The 20,868-nt window shown below is 30.3% G+C and overlaps 3 protein-coding genes across 4 annotated transcripts; 1 reads left to right on the top strand and 2 right to left on the bottom strand.

Annotated features, from left to right (window-relative positions):
- Positions 1-3,054: 3,054 nt before the first annotated feature.
- LOC130443316 (protein FAM200C-like) lies at positions 3,055-6,322 on the bottom strand. The gene is made up of 2 exons (XM_056777883.1): positions 6,133-6,322; positions 3,055-3,503 (listed from the first exon to the last, which is right to left on the bottom strand). Exons 1-2 carry the CDS (start codon positions 6,320-6,322, stop codon positions 3,055-3,057), a joined length of 639 nt encoding a protein of 212 aa, XP_056633861.1.
- A 5,832-nt stretch (positions 6,323-12,154) lies between these two features.
- Positions 12,155-18,497, top strand: LOC130442460 (mesencephalic astrocyte-derived neurotrophic factor homolog). Of its 2 annotated transcripts, none has more exons than XM_056776581.1 (4): positions 12,155-12,322; positions 12,451-12,547; positions 12,608-12,732; positions 14,205-18,497. In XM_056776581.1, exons 2-4 carry the CDS (start codon positions 12,469-12,471, stop codon positions 14,505-14,507), a joined length of 507 nt encoding a protein of 168 aa, XP_056632559.1. In that variant the 5' UTR covers positions 12,155-12,322; positions 12,451-12,468; the 3' UTR covers positions 14,508-18,497. The 2 variants fall into 2 exon arrangements, with proteins under 2 accessions (XP_056632559.1, XP_056632560.1); XM_056776582.1 differs by having other exon boundaries at positions 12,220-12,322; positions 12,441-12,547.
- Positions 18,498-18,635: 138 nt separating this feature from the next.
- LOC130442459 (uncharacterized) lies at positions 18,636-20,782 on the bottom strand. Its single transcript, XM_056776580.1, has one exon. It carries the CDS (start codon positions 20,321-20,323, stop codon positions 18,686-18,688), a length of 1,638 nt encoding a protein of 545 aa, XP_056632558.1. The 5' UTR covers positions 20,324-20,782; the 3' UTR covers positions 18,636-18,685.
- Between the last annotated feature and the right edge of the window lie 86 nt (positions 20,783-20,868).

The following is a 20,868-nucleotide window of genomic DNA, read 5'->3' as shown; positions in this document are numbered from 1 at the left end:
TTTCTGATGAATGCTCATGGTCATTAAAAGGCTTAGTAAGTAGGCATAATTGTAGATATTGGGCTGAAAGTGATCCACATATTATGCGTGAATTCCATACACAACATCCCCAAAAGTTAAATGTTTGGTGTGGTATCCTAGGTGACCACATTGTCGGACCTTTCTTCATCAACGGAAATTTAAATGGTGAATCATATCTTGAGTTACTCAGGGAAGGGGTTGACCCACGTATTACAACAATAATAGAAAATGATGATAACATTTCCGAAGATTTACTGGTATTTCAACAAGACGGAGCTCCCCCACACTATGCTATGCCTGTCCGACAATTTTTAAACGAAACATTCCCCGCTCGTTTGATAGGTAGAAGGGGGCAGATGATGGAGTGGCCACCTAGGTCACCGGATTTAACACCCCTAGACTTCTTTTTATGGGGGTATTTAAAAACAAAAGTTTATGCCACCCAACCAGAATCTCTGGATGATTTACGAGAGAGGATAGAAAATGAATGTCGACAATTAAATCCAGCCGTACTAAGCAATGTCAGAGAGGCATTTCAAAATAGATTATACCATTGTATGGAAGAGAATGGTACTCATTTTGAACACTTATTGTAACTTCATAATAAATAGCACAGTTAAAAAGATTAAAGAGTTTGAACTGTTGTACAACCCATTTTAGTACAGGCAAATAAGGTGAAAGTAAATAATAAGTAAAATTTGTGCTCTTAAAAGAAAAATTGTTTATCTCATAAACTAACCACTTTAACCTACAAGTATTATACATTTTTGAAATCAGCTCAAAGAGGAGTATCCAAATTTTACATAAAAAATATGAAAAGTAATTTAAAAAAATAAAGGGGATGCTGCTAGGGGTGAGGGGGTGGCTTTTCCAGTAAGTTTAAATAAGCCATAATGCTTGCCCCTTCCAACATAAATTGACGTGTTTTTGGATTTTTTCTAAATACCAGTATTACAAAAGTTATTAAAGGTGGATACTTTTATCTGAAAAGTTTTTGCTTTTTGAATAGATAAGCATTTAAGTTCAGGATCTAATAGTTGGATAAATCTATCAGCCAAATTTATTATTGATCTTTTTTGTGACATAGTTTAATTTGACATGAATTAAAGTTCAAATATCTTGAGGACCAAGTTGGCTTCGTAAACCATTCTATTCTTAGACTATTGTTAATTTTATATAATGTGACATCAAGAAAATTGATTTTATTTTTTTTTTTTCGATTGTTTTCAATTTGATTCTTTGATTGGTATTGCAATATTACATTTTCATATTTGAAGTACATTGTAAGTAGCTTTTATAAATTCGTTTTGAGGTATTTCTGTATATTTTTCAATTTTGTCCCATTTTTTATCAATATATTTTTCAAATGGTAATAGAAATATTTGTATATAAAGAAACCACATCTAACGAAATTTTTATATTTTTAATTTTTTCTTTGAAATTGTAGTCATTCTTATATAATATAAACATGCTTTTTAATTTTGTATGTACAAATGGGGACAGTGCTCCGATTTATGAAATACATCGACCACGCGAGGTCTTTCAGCTAGTTCATAAGTTTTTTGGGTTCGTATTCGTTCGGATGAGCATTATACCTTCTAGAAATTCATTGTAAGTAATGCATACATCTCTCACTTGTTCAATTGAAATCCATTTTTCTTTTAAAATATGTGTTATTAAAATAATTTAGAATATTGATTTATATTGAGACGATATCTAGAGATATAATTTTGTAATTATTAGGTATATGTAATGTATTTTTATAAACTAAAACTTATCCTTATCTAACCTATAAAAATTGAACGTCATTCATAATCTAACCAATCAAAATTTAATGAAAATTCCTATAGTAACCAAAATCAATGTTTCATTTAATCAATATTTCTATAAACGTCAATTTGAATAATGAATTTTAAATTCTATGAGTTTAAAAATTTTTACAAGCTTCGAAAATCATCAGAAATTTTATTGTTATACATTTATACATATTTCTTACCTTATATTTGACCATAATTTCAGTCCCAGACGATGAATACATAAGTATTCGAAAGCTTGGAATATATATATATATATATATATATATATATATATATATATATATATATATATAAGTTAGTCCACTCTGGTGTTTCCTTGCCACGTTCCCAATAAAAAACCGCTTATATATACAGGGTGAGTCGGGAGGAACGCACCAAACTCTAGGAGTGTGTTATACACGTGAAAATAATGTGAAAAAACTCATATGCTCTTATCCAATTTTCATTTATTTTCAAATTATGGAGTAATTAAAAATGTTCATCGAGCTATCCACTTATATCTGAATGTTAACATTATCAAAGTATGCCATGCTCGAGGCTCAAAGGCATTTGATAATTGTGACGTTTTGATGAACTCCTAGTGTACAGTGAACAGTAACTGAACGTTCAATTTCGATACAGTTATTAAACAATCCAAGACACCTAGATATCCATCGAATATTTTATTCATTTAACATTTTAGCTAGCTCCGGGAAGTGTTCTGCAGATATTTCCGATCGACAAAGCAATGTTTTCAAAAATGATAATTTTTTTCTAAACGCTTGGATATTTTGCCACATTTCATAAATATACCCCGTTTCATCTTCCAGGTAAATATTTAAATATTTTGTTTTGTCATCATATCAGACAAAAATGCAAGGTTTCTGAGAAATACTTTATCTGATAGATCACAATGTTTTCCTTGTTCTTGATAAAAGTTTAAAATTTGTCGTCACAAAGACAAAACTTTTATTAAAACCTGACCTGTTAATAGCCAGCGAACCTTGCAGTAGTATGGTAGGTCAACACCACGTTTCCTCATCTAAAGAGAGTATCTGACGAAATTCACGATGACGCATTGCATTTACGCGTATATAGTTTTCAACGGCAATGGTTCTATTCAGAGTGTCTTGCAAAATGGTAGATTTTGCTGATGCAAAATTTAGTGAAATGATATCAATTTTTCCAAGTTTAAGTTTTAATTTTTTAATAGCAACGAATCCCTCTTTTATGCCTCTCAAGGTGCGCCATCGGTGCAGGCACTGACTAAATTACTGACATTCAATTGTGATTTATTACATAGTTCTTTGAAGTTTTCGAAAATATCGGCTCCGCGAGTTCTTCCAGTTAGTGTACCCAACGCAAGTAGTTCTTCGTAACATTGAAAATCTTTAGTTAAAGCACGAATAAAATATAAAACTTGTGCCGAATCTGTTTTATCAGTGCTTTTAACTGAAGCAATTGAAAAATAAACATCTTCATTTTGTATAATTTTATGAAGTTTATAAAGCTTTATTACATTTTGCGTTAATTCGTGCTGTCGATCCGTTATAGTTCTTCTGGAAAGAGGTAATTGTTTGTATTTGTCGACATTTCTTGGATCTAGCATACTCACTGCTTCAACAATATTACTAAATGGTTTACCCCTTTTTCCAAGTATATGTGCTATTTTATACGTAACAGTAACTGCAGCGGAATTTTAATTTACAAAGGCACTAAAAGATGCCTGCTGATGATGCTTCTCATTTTTCAACTTTTGAAGAGCAGCTTTTAGTGATTCACCTTCTAAAGCGAAATATTCATGTTCTTTACGAGTCAAGTAGTGTTTATTTGCATTCGCTTTTTGCTAAAATACTTAAAACTGTATTGCACAATAAACCCATCATTTTATCTTTCTCCGCAGTAAAGAAAAAATCTAGCTCGTATTCTATATTAAATGTTCTGTTTTCATCACCTAATTTTTTTCTCTTGCTATTTGACATGATGGATAAAAAAACGAATATCAAATAATACCTTTAACAAAGTACTTTCTAGAAATACAATAAAACCGTGTAACTGTTATAAGCACGCACTGTTAACTACAGTTTGCTGAAGATCGCAACAGGGAAGCGTTGAGAGATGCGAGTCAGAGAAGCCAAAGTAAGGTGTGACACTCAAATGGGAGATCGGAAACCGAGTTTTGTTTACTTCTTAGACAAAGTAGTTGGCGCCGCTACATAGAACATCATTCGTTTCTTTTAGATATGTAAATTACATAAACATTGTGGAATTTTCAGTAAAGTGAAAAATTATTTATTTGGATATAAAACCAACATTTCTGCAATACTCTGAAAAAAGCATAATTGATTTCTGAAATTCTGAAATCTCCGAATAAATAATTTCTCACTTACCTGAAAATTCTACAATTTTTCAATTCCCAATATTTCTACTAAATAAAAAAAGAACAAAATAAGAAAAAGGAAAAAACACACACACACATAAGCCGGCTTTTTTTCTTGTAGTTCATTCTTATTTCAACTTGGAGGCGCTAAAAACTGTTTAAAAAATTAACATTGAGTGTCCAAGTCTGAAACGGATGGTCTGTGGGACAGAGCTTCGCTCATGCGTGTTAGGATCCGTTTCAGACTAGTATTCTGGCGTCATCTTACAATATGACTGTCTTTGGCGGGATTTTTCGTGCAACTATCATGGCGTTGATGTACAATAGTTGTTTGAAACGAACTCTACCATTTTGTACTAGGTGGCAAAGGGCCGCACAAGAACCCCGCGGAGGCCGTATGCAGCCTCGAGTCCGCAGGTTCCCCACCTATGATCTATTACTAAATCAACTACCCTAATAAGAAAATTAGAAAATGATTTAAAAAACATAACAGTTGAAATAAATGAAGTAGTTTCTATTAATATTTCCCAATAATAAAAGGAAAAATGTCGAGAAAGAAAACAAATGAAATAAAATCAAAATGGATCGAGAATTTAACTGATACTGTCATACCAGATGAAGTGGAAGAAGTTTTATCTTTAGGTCCCAATTTTACACAAACAATTACTTGTGACAAATATGTAATATTCAATGCACCACCAAACATCTAAATAAAGAAATTCAAAATAAAATAAATTCTGATACTTAATACTATCACTAATTTCAAAATTAAATTGAAAAACTAACAACAAAACAATATCAAACCTCAAAATATAACTAATACCAAAGAATCCATAAATAAAAATTGAAATCTTAAAATTTTGAAATCAGATGAATCTAATAAAACTGTTATCCATGAAATCAGAAGATTATAGAATGAAATCATGAAATTAGTAACAAAATAATGATCTAATTCGATCTTGGGAAGAACAACTTTTTATTTCGCCATCAGACGCAAAAAAATTGAAAATTCACAATGCCTGCTTACCTCCTAAAATATATGGTTTACCAAAACTGCACAAACCTGCCATTCCCCTTCGACCGATTGTTTCAAGTATTCAAACTCCTCTCGCCCCATTATCTAATTATTTAAGAAATCTTTTCAAAAAAATTTTATATCAAAACAAATACTATATCAAAAACACACACATGGGATTTCAAAGAAAAAATTAAAACTATAAAAATTCCTAACTAATATGTATTTATTTCGTTAGATATAATTTCTTTATATACAAATATTCCTATTACCGCTGTGGAAGATAAATTAATGAAAAATGGGACAAAATTAAAGAATATACAGAAATACCTCAAAACGAATATATAAAAGCTATAGAACTCGCACTTACAACGTACTTCAAATATGAAAATGAAATATACAAAAAATTGATGGTTGTGCTATGGGGGCTTCCATTTCAAGTGTTATAGCACAATTGGATATGGAAGATCTTGAGGAAATTGTCCTAAGCAAACTTGATATAAATATTCCATACTTTTTCCAATATGTAGATGATTGCATTACTGCTGCACCAAAGAATCAGATTGAAATCATAAATAAAAAATTCAATTCTTATCATAAAAAACTTCAATTCACAATCGTGGCTGAGTAAAATAATCAAATCAATTTTCTTGAGGTCACATTTTTGTCATCATCAGCTTCATCACTTTGTCATATATATATATATATATATATATATATATATATATATATATATATATATATATATATATATTGTGCCTAGATAGTGTCGGGTTGGCTATTGGCTGTTGTACTGCTGACCGACTAAACCCTTCCCCCTCATACGTGGATTCACCTGCTGAGAAGAGTGCTGAAACTACCGTTAAGTATTACTTCAGCATTCCGAGCATTGCCTTACACTTATTTTAGTCTGTGCTTACTTCTATCTTCTTCTTTTGTCTCTATTATTTTTTGGATCATAACCGATACTATGTTCCATTTTTTTTCATCCTGTAACATATGGTGTAAAATATTATCTGGAGTAAGTGCTTCTCCTACACATTGTTCAACTTCAATTCGCTGTGGGTTCCATTTTGCACATACGAAAAATGTGTGTTCCGCGTCATCCATTTGGCTACAGTACGTGCATTTCGTTGTATTACTGATTTTAAACCTGTGGAAGTATGCTTCAAAACAGCCATGTCCTGTTAACATTTGACTAAGATAGTAGTTCACCTCTCCATGTTTTCTGTTTACCCACGTTCTAATATTTGGAATCAGTCTTCTAATCCATTGTCCAGTTACTGCTTGTTCCCATTTGTCCTGCCACCGATTTAATGTTTCAGTACGTATCTCTATCTTCTCATTCTTTTGTTATATCGGTACCATAGTATCGGTTATGATCCAAAAAATAATAGAGACAAAAGAAGAAGATAGAAGTAAGCACAGACTAAAATAAGTGTAAGGCAATGCTCGGAATGCTGAAGTAATACTTAACGGTAGTTCCAGCACTCTTCTCAGCAGGTGTATCCACGTATGAGGGGGAAGGGTTTAGTCGGTCGGCAGTACAACAGCCAATAGCCAACCCGACACTATCTAGGCACAATATTGATCAGCCTAGATGTCTGAGAGCAGATTTCTAATCCCATCCCCCCAAAAAAAAATATATATATATATATATATATATAAAAATATATATATATATAATATATATATATATATATATGTATATATAATATATATATATATATATATATATATATATATATATATATGTATATATATAGACCCTCTGTTATATTAATGCATCTAATGTTCTTGATTTTAGGTCTCTATATTTTGATAAAGACTTAAAGAAAATTGGAAATGTCAAAAACTATCAAAAAAAAACTAATTTTAAAACAGAAGAGACCTAAAATCAAGAACATTTAGATGCATATTATATATATATATATACATATATAGATGTAATAACTATTGTTGGTCTCTTGTTCTTGGTGTATGAGTATTTTTCTTCTAATACGCTTGATATTATTCTGTAGAAAGGTGAGAAGAATATTCTTTTTTCTACATTGTAGGAGGCATCTTCTATTATATTCTTTCGCATTTTTATTTTTATTTTGGACCATGATTTTAAATTTTTAACAGCTAATTGAGCATAAGTATCCCATATTTATATGTATATATATATATATATATATATATATATATATATATATATATATATATATATATATATATGATTTTCGATTTAACTTGAAATTAGATTTTTTTTTTAATTTTTCAAAGATAAATATTTGTCGTTTTAGAATAGCATAGATGGATTCAACGATTTATTGTTAATTTATTTATATAGTGAAATAAAAGAGTGAAAGTGATTATGTAAAAAATTCAATCAATCAATATATTTCACTTTCTAACAATATGGTTTTAAAGAATAAAAAAACTATCTTCCAATTAACTATCTTACTGTTTCAAATTTGTCTTCCATCCACGTATGAATGAAAGTTTTCGATAGGAATAACTTAAACTGCTGTCGTCCAGTACTATCGTGAAATGTGAGTAATTTTTCCAGGATTCTATATGATCGTTTAGTATTATTCATACGTTTAGTCTATATGGTATTTTATCCATTTTCACAAATTTTTACAGTTAGTTATATGTGATACTTACAAAACATCAAATTCACTATTTATTTGGATTGAATACTATAAAAATACTATACTATAAAAAATATATACAATATGATGATGATGATGAACTTAAAATATCATCTTAAATTTATTGCCAGACAAATCAAAGACAAAATACATATATACTCTCCCAATTTCCTTGAAAAGTGGTAACCTCTATTTGTTAAGAAGATTGACTTAGTTTAAAAGATATTATGTATATGATCAATAATTTCAATAACTAAAATTAAAATAGAGCAACTTCTCCCTTCAGTTCAATTGTGGACTCGTTTGATTAGCTATGATTTTATTTTTACTTTTCAAATTTGTTTCGTAACGTTCATGACTGCTTTGATAATGTAAAGAAGTAATATAATTATGAAGAGAAGCACTGAAGCTAATTTCTAAAGAGAAATGCTCAAATTCAAATGTGCCCACCTACAAAATAATAAAAATGTTCATTTCAAAGAAAGGATGATTGATCGCGTATAGTATGTGTATTTATATTCACTGTTTACACAGGGGATAGTGAGTAAATACTTAAAATTCATATTAATCGTATTAAAATAATAATACCCTACCTATGTAAAAGTGTCCCGCTGAGTCCAATTTGTCTTCAAGGTCGAAAAAAATTTCAGCATTTCTTGCCAATTAGGCCGCCTATTTTCTTCCTTCCACTGCCGGATCAACTGTAGACGAGAATAAATCTCTTAATCCTGTGTGAATCTGGTGCGAGACCATTCTTCGACTACCAATGTAAGTCCTAAAATGATGGCCTTCTTACATTCTGCCTTGTCTTCAGAGAGGAAAGCGATTGTTTAGTTCTGTACTGGGACCTCATAGAAATATTTCAACACTCGTTCCAGTTCACCTTTAATCACATTTCCAACTTCTGGTAATGGATATACTAATTCTTCCGCTGTGTTTAAATGCCATTTGGTAGTTTCAAAAGCCGTTTGACAGTCCTGATCCCAATAGGAAGCTCTTGTCTATTCTGTGATTACCTATAAAGTTGACTCGGTTTCAAAATATTTGCGATTTCTTCGGATTTAACATGAGCTGGAAATACTGAAAACGTTCCAAATTCTTCAGGTATTTCTCAAATATGTTCAGTACGACGATGCTAAATTAGGCTTGTCCAAGATAATCATCTCAAGACATTCTCCATAAGTCTTTGAAGTGTCATGGGTGTATGCCCTACTGGCATAACGATAAATCTCCATATTCTGAAAACGGTTGTAGATGCAAATTTCTCGTTGTCTTCTAGGTACATTATCTCTTACTAATAATCAGACGTCAAGTCGAAGGTAGAAAATTGTTTGGTGTCAACCAAAGTATCCAGCGTTTTATCAATTACATATAAAAGGTAGCTGTGTTTTTCCTATAATCCACATAGAATCCTTTATGTCAAGAAACACTACTATGCACTAGTGGATGGTTCTTTTACTTTTTCTTCTTCCATCTCTCGAATCATTCTTTCAGTCTTCTCTCTCTTTTCGCTGATAGTATTCTTCGATCTGATTGTGAACAGTTTTGCATAATCAATATCGATTTTATCTAATGCTGATGTTCTTACAATCTCTTCTCCTTATGTTATAAATATGTATCAATATTAAAAGAAAAATTTACTCATTTTCCTTTACTCAACTCGATTCAAGGAGACTAGCTATTAATAACATCTGTTGGAATCTATCTTTGAAATATCACATTGTTGATGAACTATGCAAAATAAATCCAATTTTGATTTCCTTTTCTATGTTTATTGATCAATCTTTGCCAACTTCTTTGCCATGTTTCCATGGCTTCATCATAACCAGTCTCTGTGCACGAGGAATGGTATCTTCTTGCACAGCTGTCAACATCATCCTGCTTTCATATGCATAAATAATTACTTCATCGGAATCCACATTAATTGTTCTATTTCCAAAGTTTAATTGGAAACCACATATATTAATTTCGTCCATTCCCAGAAGGTGCGATTACCGTATACGTGAACTTTTCTAAACAAATTCCAGTTCACGTATAAATTTACAAGATCTAGTCTCCTTCTTTGCCTTTCTTTCTAATGAAAATATCCTCTGCTTATCTCAGACACGAAAATTGTATATAAAGGCCTTGATATTAAAAAATTCCAACCACTTCTCTGGCGCTGGGTTAGCCGGGTAATAACCGCATATCTTCATTTGATTTTGTTACATTTCTGTTTTCGTTTATTCTGCACAAAAACCGTTCTTTAGAGTTCAATACTCTTGCCCATATTAGCAAAATAGTTGAAATAATATAAATATCATTCTTCATAGATGAAATCTTCAAGTCCATATTAGTAGAAATGGTTGAAATCTTTTCGCCATGTTAATAATTGACGAGATAAGGGTAAGAACCTTGTTGGAGGGATCTTCAAGTCTACTCTTAGTTCTGTCACTTTTCATGTCACTAAGTATTTTAGCCAGTGTACGTACATACTTATTCAAACTATTTATATACAAGTACTTACTTGTTTATCCTAACATGTGGAATGAATTTCAAATACACGCTTTATATTCTCGAGAAAATTTTGTTTAACCTATATAATCAAATGTCGAATACATTGTGTCTTTAATCGTTCGTTATTTTTCATACACCCATAATATTTACAGTGTACAAATAATTATAACTATACACGAGATGATTGTCTCTTTAGCAAACACTTCAGCTGCAAGGCTATTTTTGATACTGACTATTAATAAAAACATTTATAATGAAGGCCTGCTAATTCAAATTACATATTGATTTATATTCTTTTGATGTAGACAGTTAAGGCCTCGTAGACTTGATAAAAAATGTACTTCCTGATATTATTATTAGTATCAGAAATATTTATACGTTTCCTCGGTTCATAGGCTCCGATTGGTTCAAAGCGGTACCATATACTAAATGAAAATATATGTTGTTGAATATTTCAATACATTTATACAATAAAACTATTACGATCGTTAATTTTTCCATTATATTTATTCAGTTGTTACAGATATTTAGTAATTTTTATTATTTATTTGTTTTTTGCTAGAAATGGCCTTTTTCACCACGCGTGCACAGAAGATATGTAGCAGTTGATCCGCCCTTAAAAATCATTTTCTATCGGTTTTGAGAGAGGTGCAAAAAAACAATTTGACAGAATTATATGGTACAAAATAATATGAAGCTATTTTTTTGATTTAATCAAAAGCTTCCATTTTTTCTGTCAGAATACTTTTTTTGAGAGCATGGTATTTTTTTCGCTTTTTTTGGCGGTTCAAATTATTTAATATTATTTTTCTGGTAGTACAAATAAAAGTGAAGCTAACCTTGTACAGTTTTTAAATACAATTAATCATTATTCTCCCAAGATCTTTACGATGTGTACCACGGTAGACAACTTTTTCGGGTTAGTTACCGTACATAAACGGGTTGAACCGATCATAGTTTCCAAAAAGTCCTTATCTTACAGAAACAATAATCATATCAATCAATACTTTTCACATTTGTTTTGTAACGTTCATGGCTGCTTTGATAATATAAAGAAAAATTGGAGTAATATAATTATGAAGAGAAGTACTAAAGCTAATTTCTAAAGAGAAATGCTCAAATTCTACAAAATAATAAAAATGTTCATTTCAAAGATTTGTTTTCAAGGTCGAAAAATATTTCAACATTTCTTGCTAATTAGGCCGCTTATTTTCTTCCTTCCACTGTGTGATTCTGTTGCATGACCATTCTTCGACGACTAATGTAGGTCCTAAAATGGCGGCATTCCTAGATTCCGCCTTGTCATTCAGAGAGGATTGCTCACATCAGCCAGATATTGCTGTTGTTATCTTACTCTTGAAGTCGTTCAATCCATCTAGGGCTCTGTAGATGCTTGAACTGCACCAATGGCTTGAATACTATAATCAGTTCCAATTAAGAACTTTCTTCCATAAATATACTGGTCGAAATGTTGATCAGACTTCAATATTGCCAAAATGTTTATTCGCGTAACACAGTAGTTTAGTTCTGGACTGGGACCTCATAGAAATATTTCAACATTTTAAATGCCATTTGGTAGTTTTAAAATCCGTTTGACAGTCCTCATCCCTATGTCTATTCTGTGATTACCTATAAAGTTGACTTGGTTTCAAAATATTTGAGATTTCTTCAGATTTAGCATGAGCTGAAAATAAATTCATTATCCTACCCTCTTTCAGGAGAATAATTAAAATTACTTAAACTTTATTCGAATTTCACAGTTGATAGTTATGCCACATAACATACAAGAAAACGTTTAATATGTTTTATAATTTTTAAATAATTTAGATTGCATAATTTGTACGTGGACCAATAAGAAAACGCCACCAAGCTGTCACTGACAGATCCTATACCAACATTTTTCACAAATAGCGGATTTATTTTATTAGGTGTTTTTTAAAACGTGGTACGAATTTATAAGTAGAATAATTTACACGTAAGTATACTGAAAGATATTTTAACGTAAAGATAAATATTTTAACGCCTTGTATGGAGCGATATAAACTGATTTTCATAGAACATTATTAATTTATATCTTCTAACCTAATCCTCAGCATATTTTAGAACCAAAGGTACAAGAAAATGGAACTACAAGCTGTTATTTTAGTAGTTATTATGTCAGTTATAGCTGTAAGTTCCCTAAAACCAAATGAATGTGAAGGTAAGTTCGTTTCACAAAAGACGGCTTTGCTTAATTTACAACTGTATCAATTGTTTTTAGTTTGTATCAAAACGTTAACAAAGTTTTCGGATACATTAGATGACAGTACTAGAAAAGATCCTAAAAAAATTGAAAATGAGTTTAGAGAGTTCTGTAAAGGCTTGAAAAATAAAGAAAATCGATTTGTAAGTATCTCACTGATATTTATGTTAAAAATAGCATAAGCACCTATTAAGTATTGATTGCAATATTTCTTTCAACGTCACTCTGAATATTGAATTTTGAATCCTATAAATTTAAAATTTTACAAGAATTTATACAAGCTAAAGCCACTACAACACTCAATTAATTATTTCCTAGACAGTGAACAAGATGAATACATATTCGAAAGCTCGAAAAACATATTAAAGTTAATCTACTTTTGTGTTTCATTGCCTCTTAACCAATAAGATACCTCTCATAATATAGGTGACAAAGACTTGACGATAATTGAAACCTCTATGCTTAGAAAATTTTTTTCTTTTTACATAACTTCTTGACCACTTATAACAAGAATGGTTCAAAATTACATTCGAAAGACATCTCTTCAGGATTTAATTGATAGTTTTTTGCAAGCTTCATTAAATATGTCTTCCAATTTACATAAGATACATTTTAAAATGAAAATAAGGTTGGAAACTTGACCCTGTTAAATTATAATGGATATCAGAGGAGGCAATATACAAAATTTAAATAGGCCCTTCATTTTTAAGTCTTTTTTTTTATACATTTTCTGCTTTCATACAAAAGTAGATAGAAATAAAAAAATATATTTATCCTACATTTGTGGAGTTTTCATTTGACGTCATAATAGTAATGTTTTTCTCAAATAAATTATATGACATAGACATAATAGTGTTAATTTTTATAGAAGGAAATCAACAAGTATTGAAACAAGAGGTGGTTTTGTGTTGAACAATGTCATAAGTAATCAAATAATAAAGAAAATGATAATGATTCAAATAATTTTCTACATTCAGCTTAATCTATCACACAGAAATCTCTATATTTTTCAGATACGCATCTTTAATTCTACCAAATATTTTTCCCTTAATTCTTTGAAATTTGTAGCTCTTTTACAGCTATGGTAATGAACATTTTGTTTTAAATAATCCTAAAGAAAAAAACCACTTTTCTAAATGTAGAAAAATAATTTTATAATTATATTATTTTCCAAATAACTTCCAACCTCATGGTTATTGTGATTTTGGATCATAATTTCTCAAAACTGCAACCATTCCTTTTTTTTTATAAACATTTTTTAGCTCAAAATTTTTTCAAGCTATGGCACTAAAAGTAATCATCATTAGAGGTAAATGCGAGTAAAAAATATAAATCCTCACTCACATATGCTAACTACACTTTGGTAAAGTAAGTCAAGATGTGCCATTGAAATTTAAACTGATAGATTATTTATAGTTAAGTATAAGTATAGTATAGTTAGTATTGTTTTCCAATATTGTATCTGAATTTGAACTAATCTTATGAATAGACATACCTTGTTAGAACTATATGGAGTACCTAATGAATAATGATAAGGAAAAGATATATTTATTATATACATTATTTTTAGAATAAAATTGATAAACACATTTGAATAATATCTTTTAAATTGTAGTGTTACTACTTGGGTGGTTTAGAGGAAAGTGCTACGGGAATTCTTGGTGAAATGTCAAAGCCCATGTCGTGGTCGATGCCCGCTGAAAAAATTTGTGAAAAATTGAAGAAAAAAGATGCTCAAATTTGTGAACTTCATTATGATGTAGAAATTGATTTAAAAAATGTTGATCTCAAAAAACTCAAAGTAAGGGATCTCAAAAAAATTCTTAACGACTGGGGTGAGAATTGTGAGGGGTGTATTGAAAAAAGTGAATATTTAAGTAGGATAGAAGAGCTAAAACCACGACACACAGAATTGTAAATAAAGTGATAATTTAGGGTATTTTGAGTAGCATCAACAGACTGATGAATTTTTTGAAAGTTGATGTGTATATTCGTTTTATCCAAGATGCTGGAGAATATTGGGGGGGCATATGTTTGAATAATAAATAGATTTGTTCAGAAATATAATGAAACTTGTATTGTTACTTATCCAATTTTTACATCATTTATAATACAAATAAATTGGTAATTTTCACATATTTTTTTCTTTAGTTGAATTTTCAGTAAATTATATTTTATTACACAGAAAAAATTCCACTAATAAACTCCAACCTCAAGCAGATGAAAGTTTAAATCCACTCTATTTTTTATTTAACCCTCATTCTTTAGTTGGCAATAAAATGACATATACAGGGTCTTCAAAATATCTGCTGTCAAATTTAAACTACAGATAATTAAAGGGATTTTATGTTTATCTAACTTTATTTACCTTTATCTGAAACGTCCTACCATAGCCCTCTATGATTGCGCTGTTTATATTATAAAATATTTCTCTAAAAATCTTAACTTAAGCTTGCACATTATATAATCTTGGATCAATAAATTGTTTACCAAAAAACTACGTTTTTAACGGCCATCACGAGTATCTAAGAGTGGAAAGGAAAAATCTTGCAAATTTATTTTTCAAAAAATTTTCCAAAAAGGCATCAGTTGTCCCTTTCATATTGATCATTTGAGACGGCGATATACAACACAAGTTTATAATAAATAATTTATCACCACAGGGTTATACCAATCACAAGTTTGAAGATTCTAGGTAGCAGGTGTTTTGGAGATATAATTAAATAACTCACTTAACAGCGTCATCTTAAAAGCGCACTAACTGTCTTATGAGAAACTTTTACACTTTGTTTGCCTAAAGATGGTCTGAACTATATTCTAAATATTATTTCTTAGAAATACACACATAGTTTCAAGAGAAACAGGGATACAACACTGAATTCTATGCATAACTATCGACAATTGACTATTTAATATGTTTAAAATTAATTTGGTACAAAACTAAACATTTTTAACAGCTGAGTATTTTCAATTTACAGTAAATTGTATTAGGAGTAAAATGAAGTTCAATGAGTAGATTAATTTTTTTTTAATGAAATTGTAAAAGATGTCAAATTTTTTAGCAAAATAACTGATCCACTCAAAAAATTGCGGATGCTACATAATTTTTGTATTTAAAATTTGATTCCCTTATAATTTTATAATTATTAAATACACCAAATTCTCGAAACCAATCAATAACTCTGTGAACTGTATGTACATCTTGAAAGTCCCACTACTCTAGCCACACAATAATGCAACCTACCATTAAGAACCAAAGCTTTAGGCACAAAAAGATTAATATTTTGAATTACTATTTGACAGAAACTATAATTGGTTTTTTGGTTGTACAAATAATACTACATCTTTCCGTAACCCTCATTTTGATAAGTTAATTGCTAAACTTATTACTTAAGAAACAAGTTTGCCTTTCTTAGACCCTTGTATCTTCTACAACCATTAATCTAATGTAAACAAAACAAGGACAGAATTTTACATATATACAATTTAAAAAATATATTGGAATCTATACTATAATAACAAATTTAAAATGAACAAACTTCATCAATTTTTTTGAATGGATCGATTATTATGCAGATCAGTAATGAAAGCATTCCATATCCAATTTCATTATTTCATTTATTCAAACAAATGGTTTAACAACTCTACGATTATTAAATATTGATCAGTTTAAATAAACATATTTCCATCATTAAATGAAACTATCAGTATTTAAAATATTGTGTATTTGTAAACTTTTTTCTATTTATTTCTGGTAGAAACTACGACATTGTATTCAGTTTTTGAAATAAAATATTTTCCTTTAACTGTATTTCGTTATTGTCTCAAGATTTCTTGATATATGAATAAAAGTTACATGATGAAAAAAATTATTTTAAAGTGGAACAAACATAAAAATAATTAAATAGATACAAATAAAATAAAATTTCAATATACAGAAGAAATCCACAATGAATAAGAAAATTATAGGTAATAATTAGTATATAAGTCTATAGCAAAGTTAAACCAGTATTCCCGAAATTGAATATCACCATTAGAATAGAAGTAGTTTACAGAGTAAAATGCACTTTCCAGTAAATATGTTCTCAAATTAATGCGAGATGCGGGAAAAGATGATATTGAATTGATTTCAATTGGCAAATGATTGTGCATTATTTGCATTGTGAAATATTGAGCCCTAAACTAATTCTGAATGTAGGTAAAGGTCGTGCAACGTCCTTTATGAAATTGAAGAAGCGTGCTTACGAATTAGGCAAACGGATTCAAAGATGAATAAGGAAGGAAGAGTCAAAATTTTTAATCTTTTAATATCTAACAGCTCTCTTTTGTAGTTTGAAGATTCCCTCAAAATGAGTCGTACCACAAGTACCCCAGAAGGGAAGTGCATTTTGGAGATAACACTCAATAAGGGCGTAATAGACTGTTAAGGAGATAATATCAGTTTTTTAGGAACTGATCTCAGCGCAAAACAGGAGGAGCTTATTTTTTTAGAAAAGGCAGCAATATCTAACGCCCATTTCAAGGAATTCTCCTTAACAAGCCTTAAGAGTGCAATATTTTTTTGTATGATAAAACTTAAGTTTTAGAAATGTTGAGACACAAAAAATTAGAATCGCACCATGATTTGAAGGTGTTAGGACACTAGATATGGTCCTATGAAGTGCCGTGAGACCAGGGTTGCTTCAAGAGAAACTAGTATAGTCTACATAGACATATTTTACCACTGATGTCTAGATAGGCAATGTTTAAAACAAAAGAAACAAAATAGGGCCTAGTACTGAGCCTTAGGACACTCCACATTCTATTGGCTTGCAAGGAGACATCATTGTATTAACCTTTACAAACTGACTTCTGTTGGTAGAGTATGACTTAAACCATGCGTACTGCAATTCGTTGATTGAAATTTTATGATTAACATAATCGAAAGGCCTCGAAAAATCACCACAAAAAGTAGTTGCAGTGGAGTGGAGCTGTTTAGGCTGGTGTAGACATAAGAGCTCTCTTTCTTAGTTTGAAAATTCGCTCGAATTGCAAAGGGGGGATTTTAATTTTTGAGGAAAGACGGTAATATTAACTCCCATCTCAAGAAATTGTTCACAACAAGCCCTAAGAATTTTACAGATTTAACGACGTCAATGGTGGTGTTATGTAACAAAAAGGCTACAATGTATATTTATATGATAAAACTTCAGTTTTAAAAACGTTGAGACACAGAAGCACCATGATTTAAGGGTGATTATTACAAAGAAAATTACTTTCTTTGGATGGTGTCTTTCAATATTTTTCAAATTTGTTTATTCTAAAGTAAATTTGCCATTAAGTAATAACTAAATTTTTATTTATTTTACTTATAACTGATAAGCTTAATTAATCAGTCGAACTATTTTTGTTAAAAAAATCTGTACAATAAATGCTCCATATTTTTAGTTTATATTAGTACCTAAATAATGTATTTCTACATTTTTGACTAGATTAAAGCGCTATAATTCTAAGTTTTGCAGTTTTCATAACATACTACAACTTTGAATAACATTTGACTACTTTTGTTCATTCTACATTAGTCATATAGACATAAATATCAATAGACTTACTTTTGGAATCAATATTAATTATGGCCTCTGAGCTGTACACTTCACTGAACCCGTAGGAAACTATTTTTGCAAATACAAACGTATTAACGCAATGGGCAACTTTTTTAATATAAATTATTACTATCAAAAAAATATATAGTGCCTCCTATATGGTATATTTATTGAGATAACTATTGAATTCTACATACATAAAACCTAAGCTGTTCATTATTGAAAAATAATACAGTGAAGTGATATTCAAAAGATGATTCCAAATTTACTATGTGTATTAAAAATAATGTAATACATTTTAAAAGAGTAACTAAAATTTGTCTAATTAAACATAAATGATGAAAATTGAGAACTGTTATATTTTTCTTTAGTATGAATATTTAAAATCAAAATATGTTTTTTCCTACAACTAAGTCTAACCAAACAATCAACCACTTTGTTTTCTACAAAAATAAAACAAAAGAGAACAAGAATAATTATATTTATGTATTTTATTACAATAAAATCACGTTCACTACAATTTGGACTTAGATTGCACAGCCCTTTCTCTTAATACCCTTCTTAAAATCTTTCCTGTTGGATTCCTAGGTATTTCATTTAAAAATATAACACCCCCCCTTAACCTTTTCTGAGGTGACACATTATCTTCCACAAATTTTTCTACCTCTTGTTCTGTAATTTTTTTATTTGGTTTCTTAACGATAAATGCCAATGGTAGTTCTCCAGCTTCTTCATTTGGCAAACCTATTACAGCAGAATCTTGAATGGCAGGATGGGTAAGCAGTAACGCTTCTAATTCTGCAGGAGCAACTTGGTAAGCTTTATACTTTATTAATTCTTTAATCCTATCCACTATGAAGAAATAACCATCGCTGTCATAGTATGCTACATCACCAGTGTGTAGCCAACCATCTTTATCTATTGTACTTTCTGTTGATTTTGGATCACCTACATAGCCTTTCATAATTAAAGGACCCTTGAAGCATATTTCCCCTTCTTTATAGGCAGGCAATGGGTTCCCAAAATCATCTATTACTTTTGCCATCATACCTGGAACAATTTTACCACAAGATCCTATTTTACTTTTCCCTGGTGGAGAAACTAGAACTCCTAATGTTGTTTCTGTCATTCCATACCCTTGTGACACATGATGAACATTAAACTTTTCTTTTAGTTCTCTTTCCATATCTTTACCCATGGGAGCAGCACCACTTCTCATTTCCTTAATAGATGATAGATCATAATTTTTAACCATAGGACTCTTCAATAAAAATAACAAAACAGGCGGTGGAACTATCATTCTAGCAACTTTAAATTTCTCGATTGATTCTAAAAATACTTTTGGTTTAAATTTTCCCAGAACTACCATTTTCTTACCTCGTAAGAGGTTCAAGAACATCAACATAAATCCGAATGAGTGGAAAAAGGGAATAAGACCCATCATAGCATCACTTGGGTCATCGTTTTCAACTATATCACCCATTATTGAACGGGATATATCTACATATGCTGCCATATTATCATGAGTACACATAACACCTTTTGGAAAGCCTGTTGTACCAGAAGAACATAAAATTGTTGCAACTGTGTTCTTAATATCCAACGGTACACTTTTGTAATTGTCATCAATTTCTTCTGAATCAGCATTTTTAATGATATCCTGAAATTTTGTAACATTTTGGTGTTTACTTTCTACATTTCCAAATAAAACTAATTTATCAATGTAAGGATGGTCAGGCAAGATTGATACCATTTTATCAATGGTTTTGTTTGAACAAAAAATAAGTTTAGGCTTTGACAGGTTAAGTACATGTTTCAATTCAAGTGGAGTATAATCAGGATTTAATGGCGCGAATATAGCACCCACAAATAGCGTTGCAACTGGCACTAGACAAAATTCTAATCTATTTTCACTGTTAATTGAAATACTATCACCTTTCTGAATTCCTATACTGGTGAACCATCTTGCTAATTTTATACTTCTTTTTAATATCAGCGCAGCAGATAATTCTTCTCCAGTTTCTGCTTCAACTTGAAGTACATTATCTTCGAAAGTTTTTAAAACTAACAGTAACAGATCTCCTAAAGGTGAATCAATTATTCTTTCTAATTCAGGTCCAACCACAATGTTTTCTAAATTTTCTGATGCCATTTCTTAATACTGCGTAAAATCAATACTTCTGGTTTGGGTGCACTTCAATAAAGAACAATAAATTCTATAATATTCATGATAAGCAAATTATTGATATTGCAAATCCTTGAACTTTTTACTCCCAGTCTGAAGTATGTAGTGGGTATTACATATGAATATGTTAATAAATATAATTTTATAACATGACAAATCTTTCATATTTTATACTTTGCAATTATCACATATTCAACTTAAAAATTTACATATTGCGCATGTTATGTCGCCCATGTGCGAGAAATCAACTAACTTAAATTTGTTGGGTAACAAATCATTCAACCATTTTTTAAATTAAAACCTGTCTATTATTGTGAAGTGCGCCCAAACAAGTCTTACGTTATAGAAAGGGTTTCACCATAACCCGTGATTTGTTCACAGGACTTTTTAAATCGTCCTAAGTGTGATATGTTAAAAGTTGGCTGCAAATCAGTTACTCCGAACCACTTGTGGTGTATTCCACTAAACAATCACGTTCAAGACCAAGGACTCTCCACAGGCTCTCTTTTAAT

The sequence above is a fragment of the Diorhabda sublineata genome, chromosome 4 (genome assembly GCF_026230105.1).
Source record: "Diorhabda sublineata isolate icDioSubl1.1 chromosome 4, icDioSubl1.1, whole genome shotgun sequence".
In the NCBI taxonomy this organism is placed as follows: Eukaryota; Metazoa; Arthropoda; class Insecta; order Coleoptera; family Chrysomelidae; genus Diorhabda; species Diorhabda sublineata.
The sequence above is the reverse complement of the archived record's forward strand: the minus strand, read 5'-3'. Positions and strand labels throughout refer to the sequence as shown.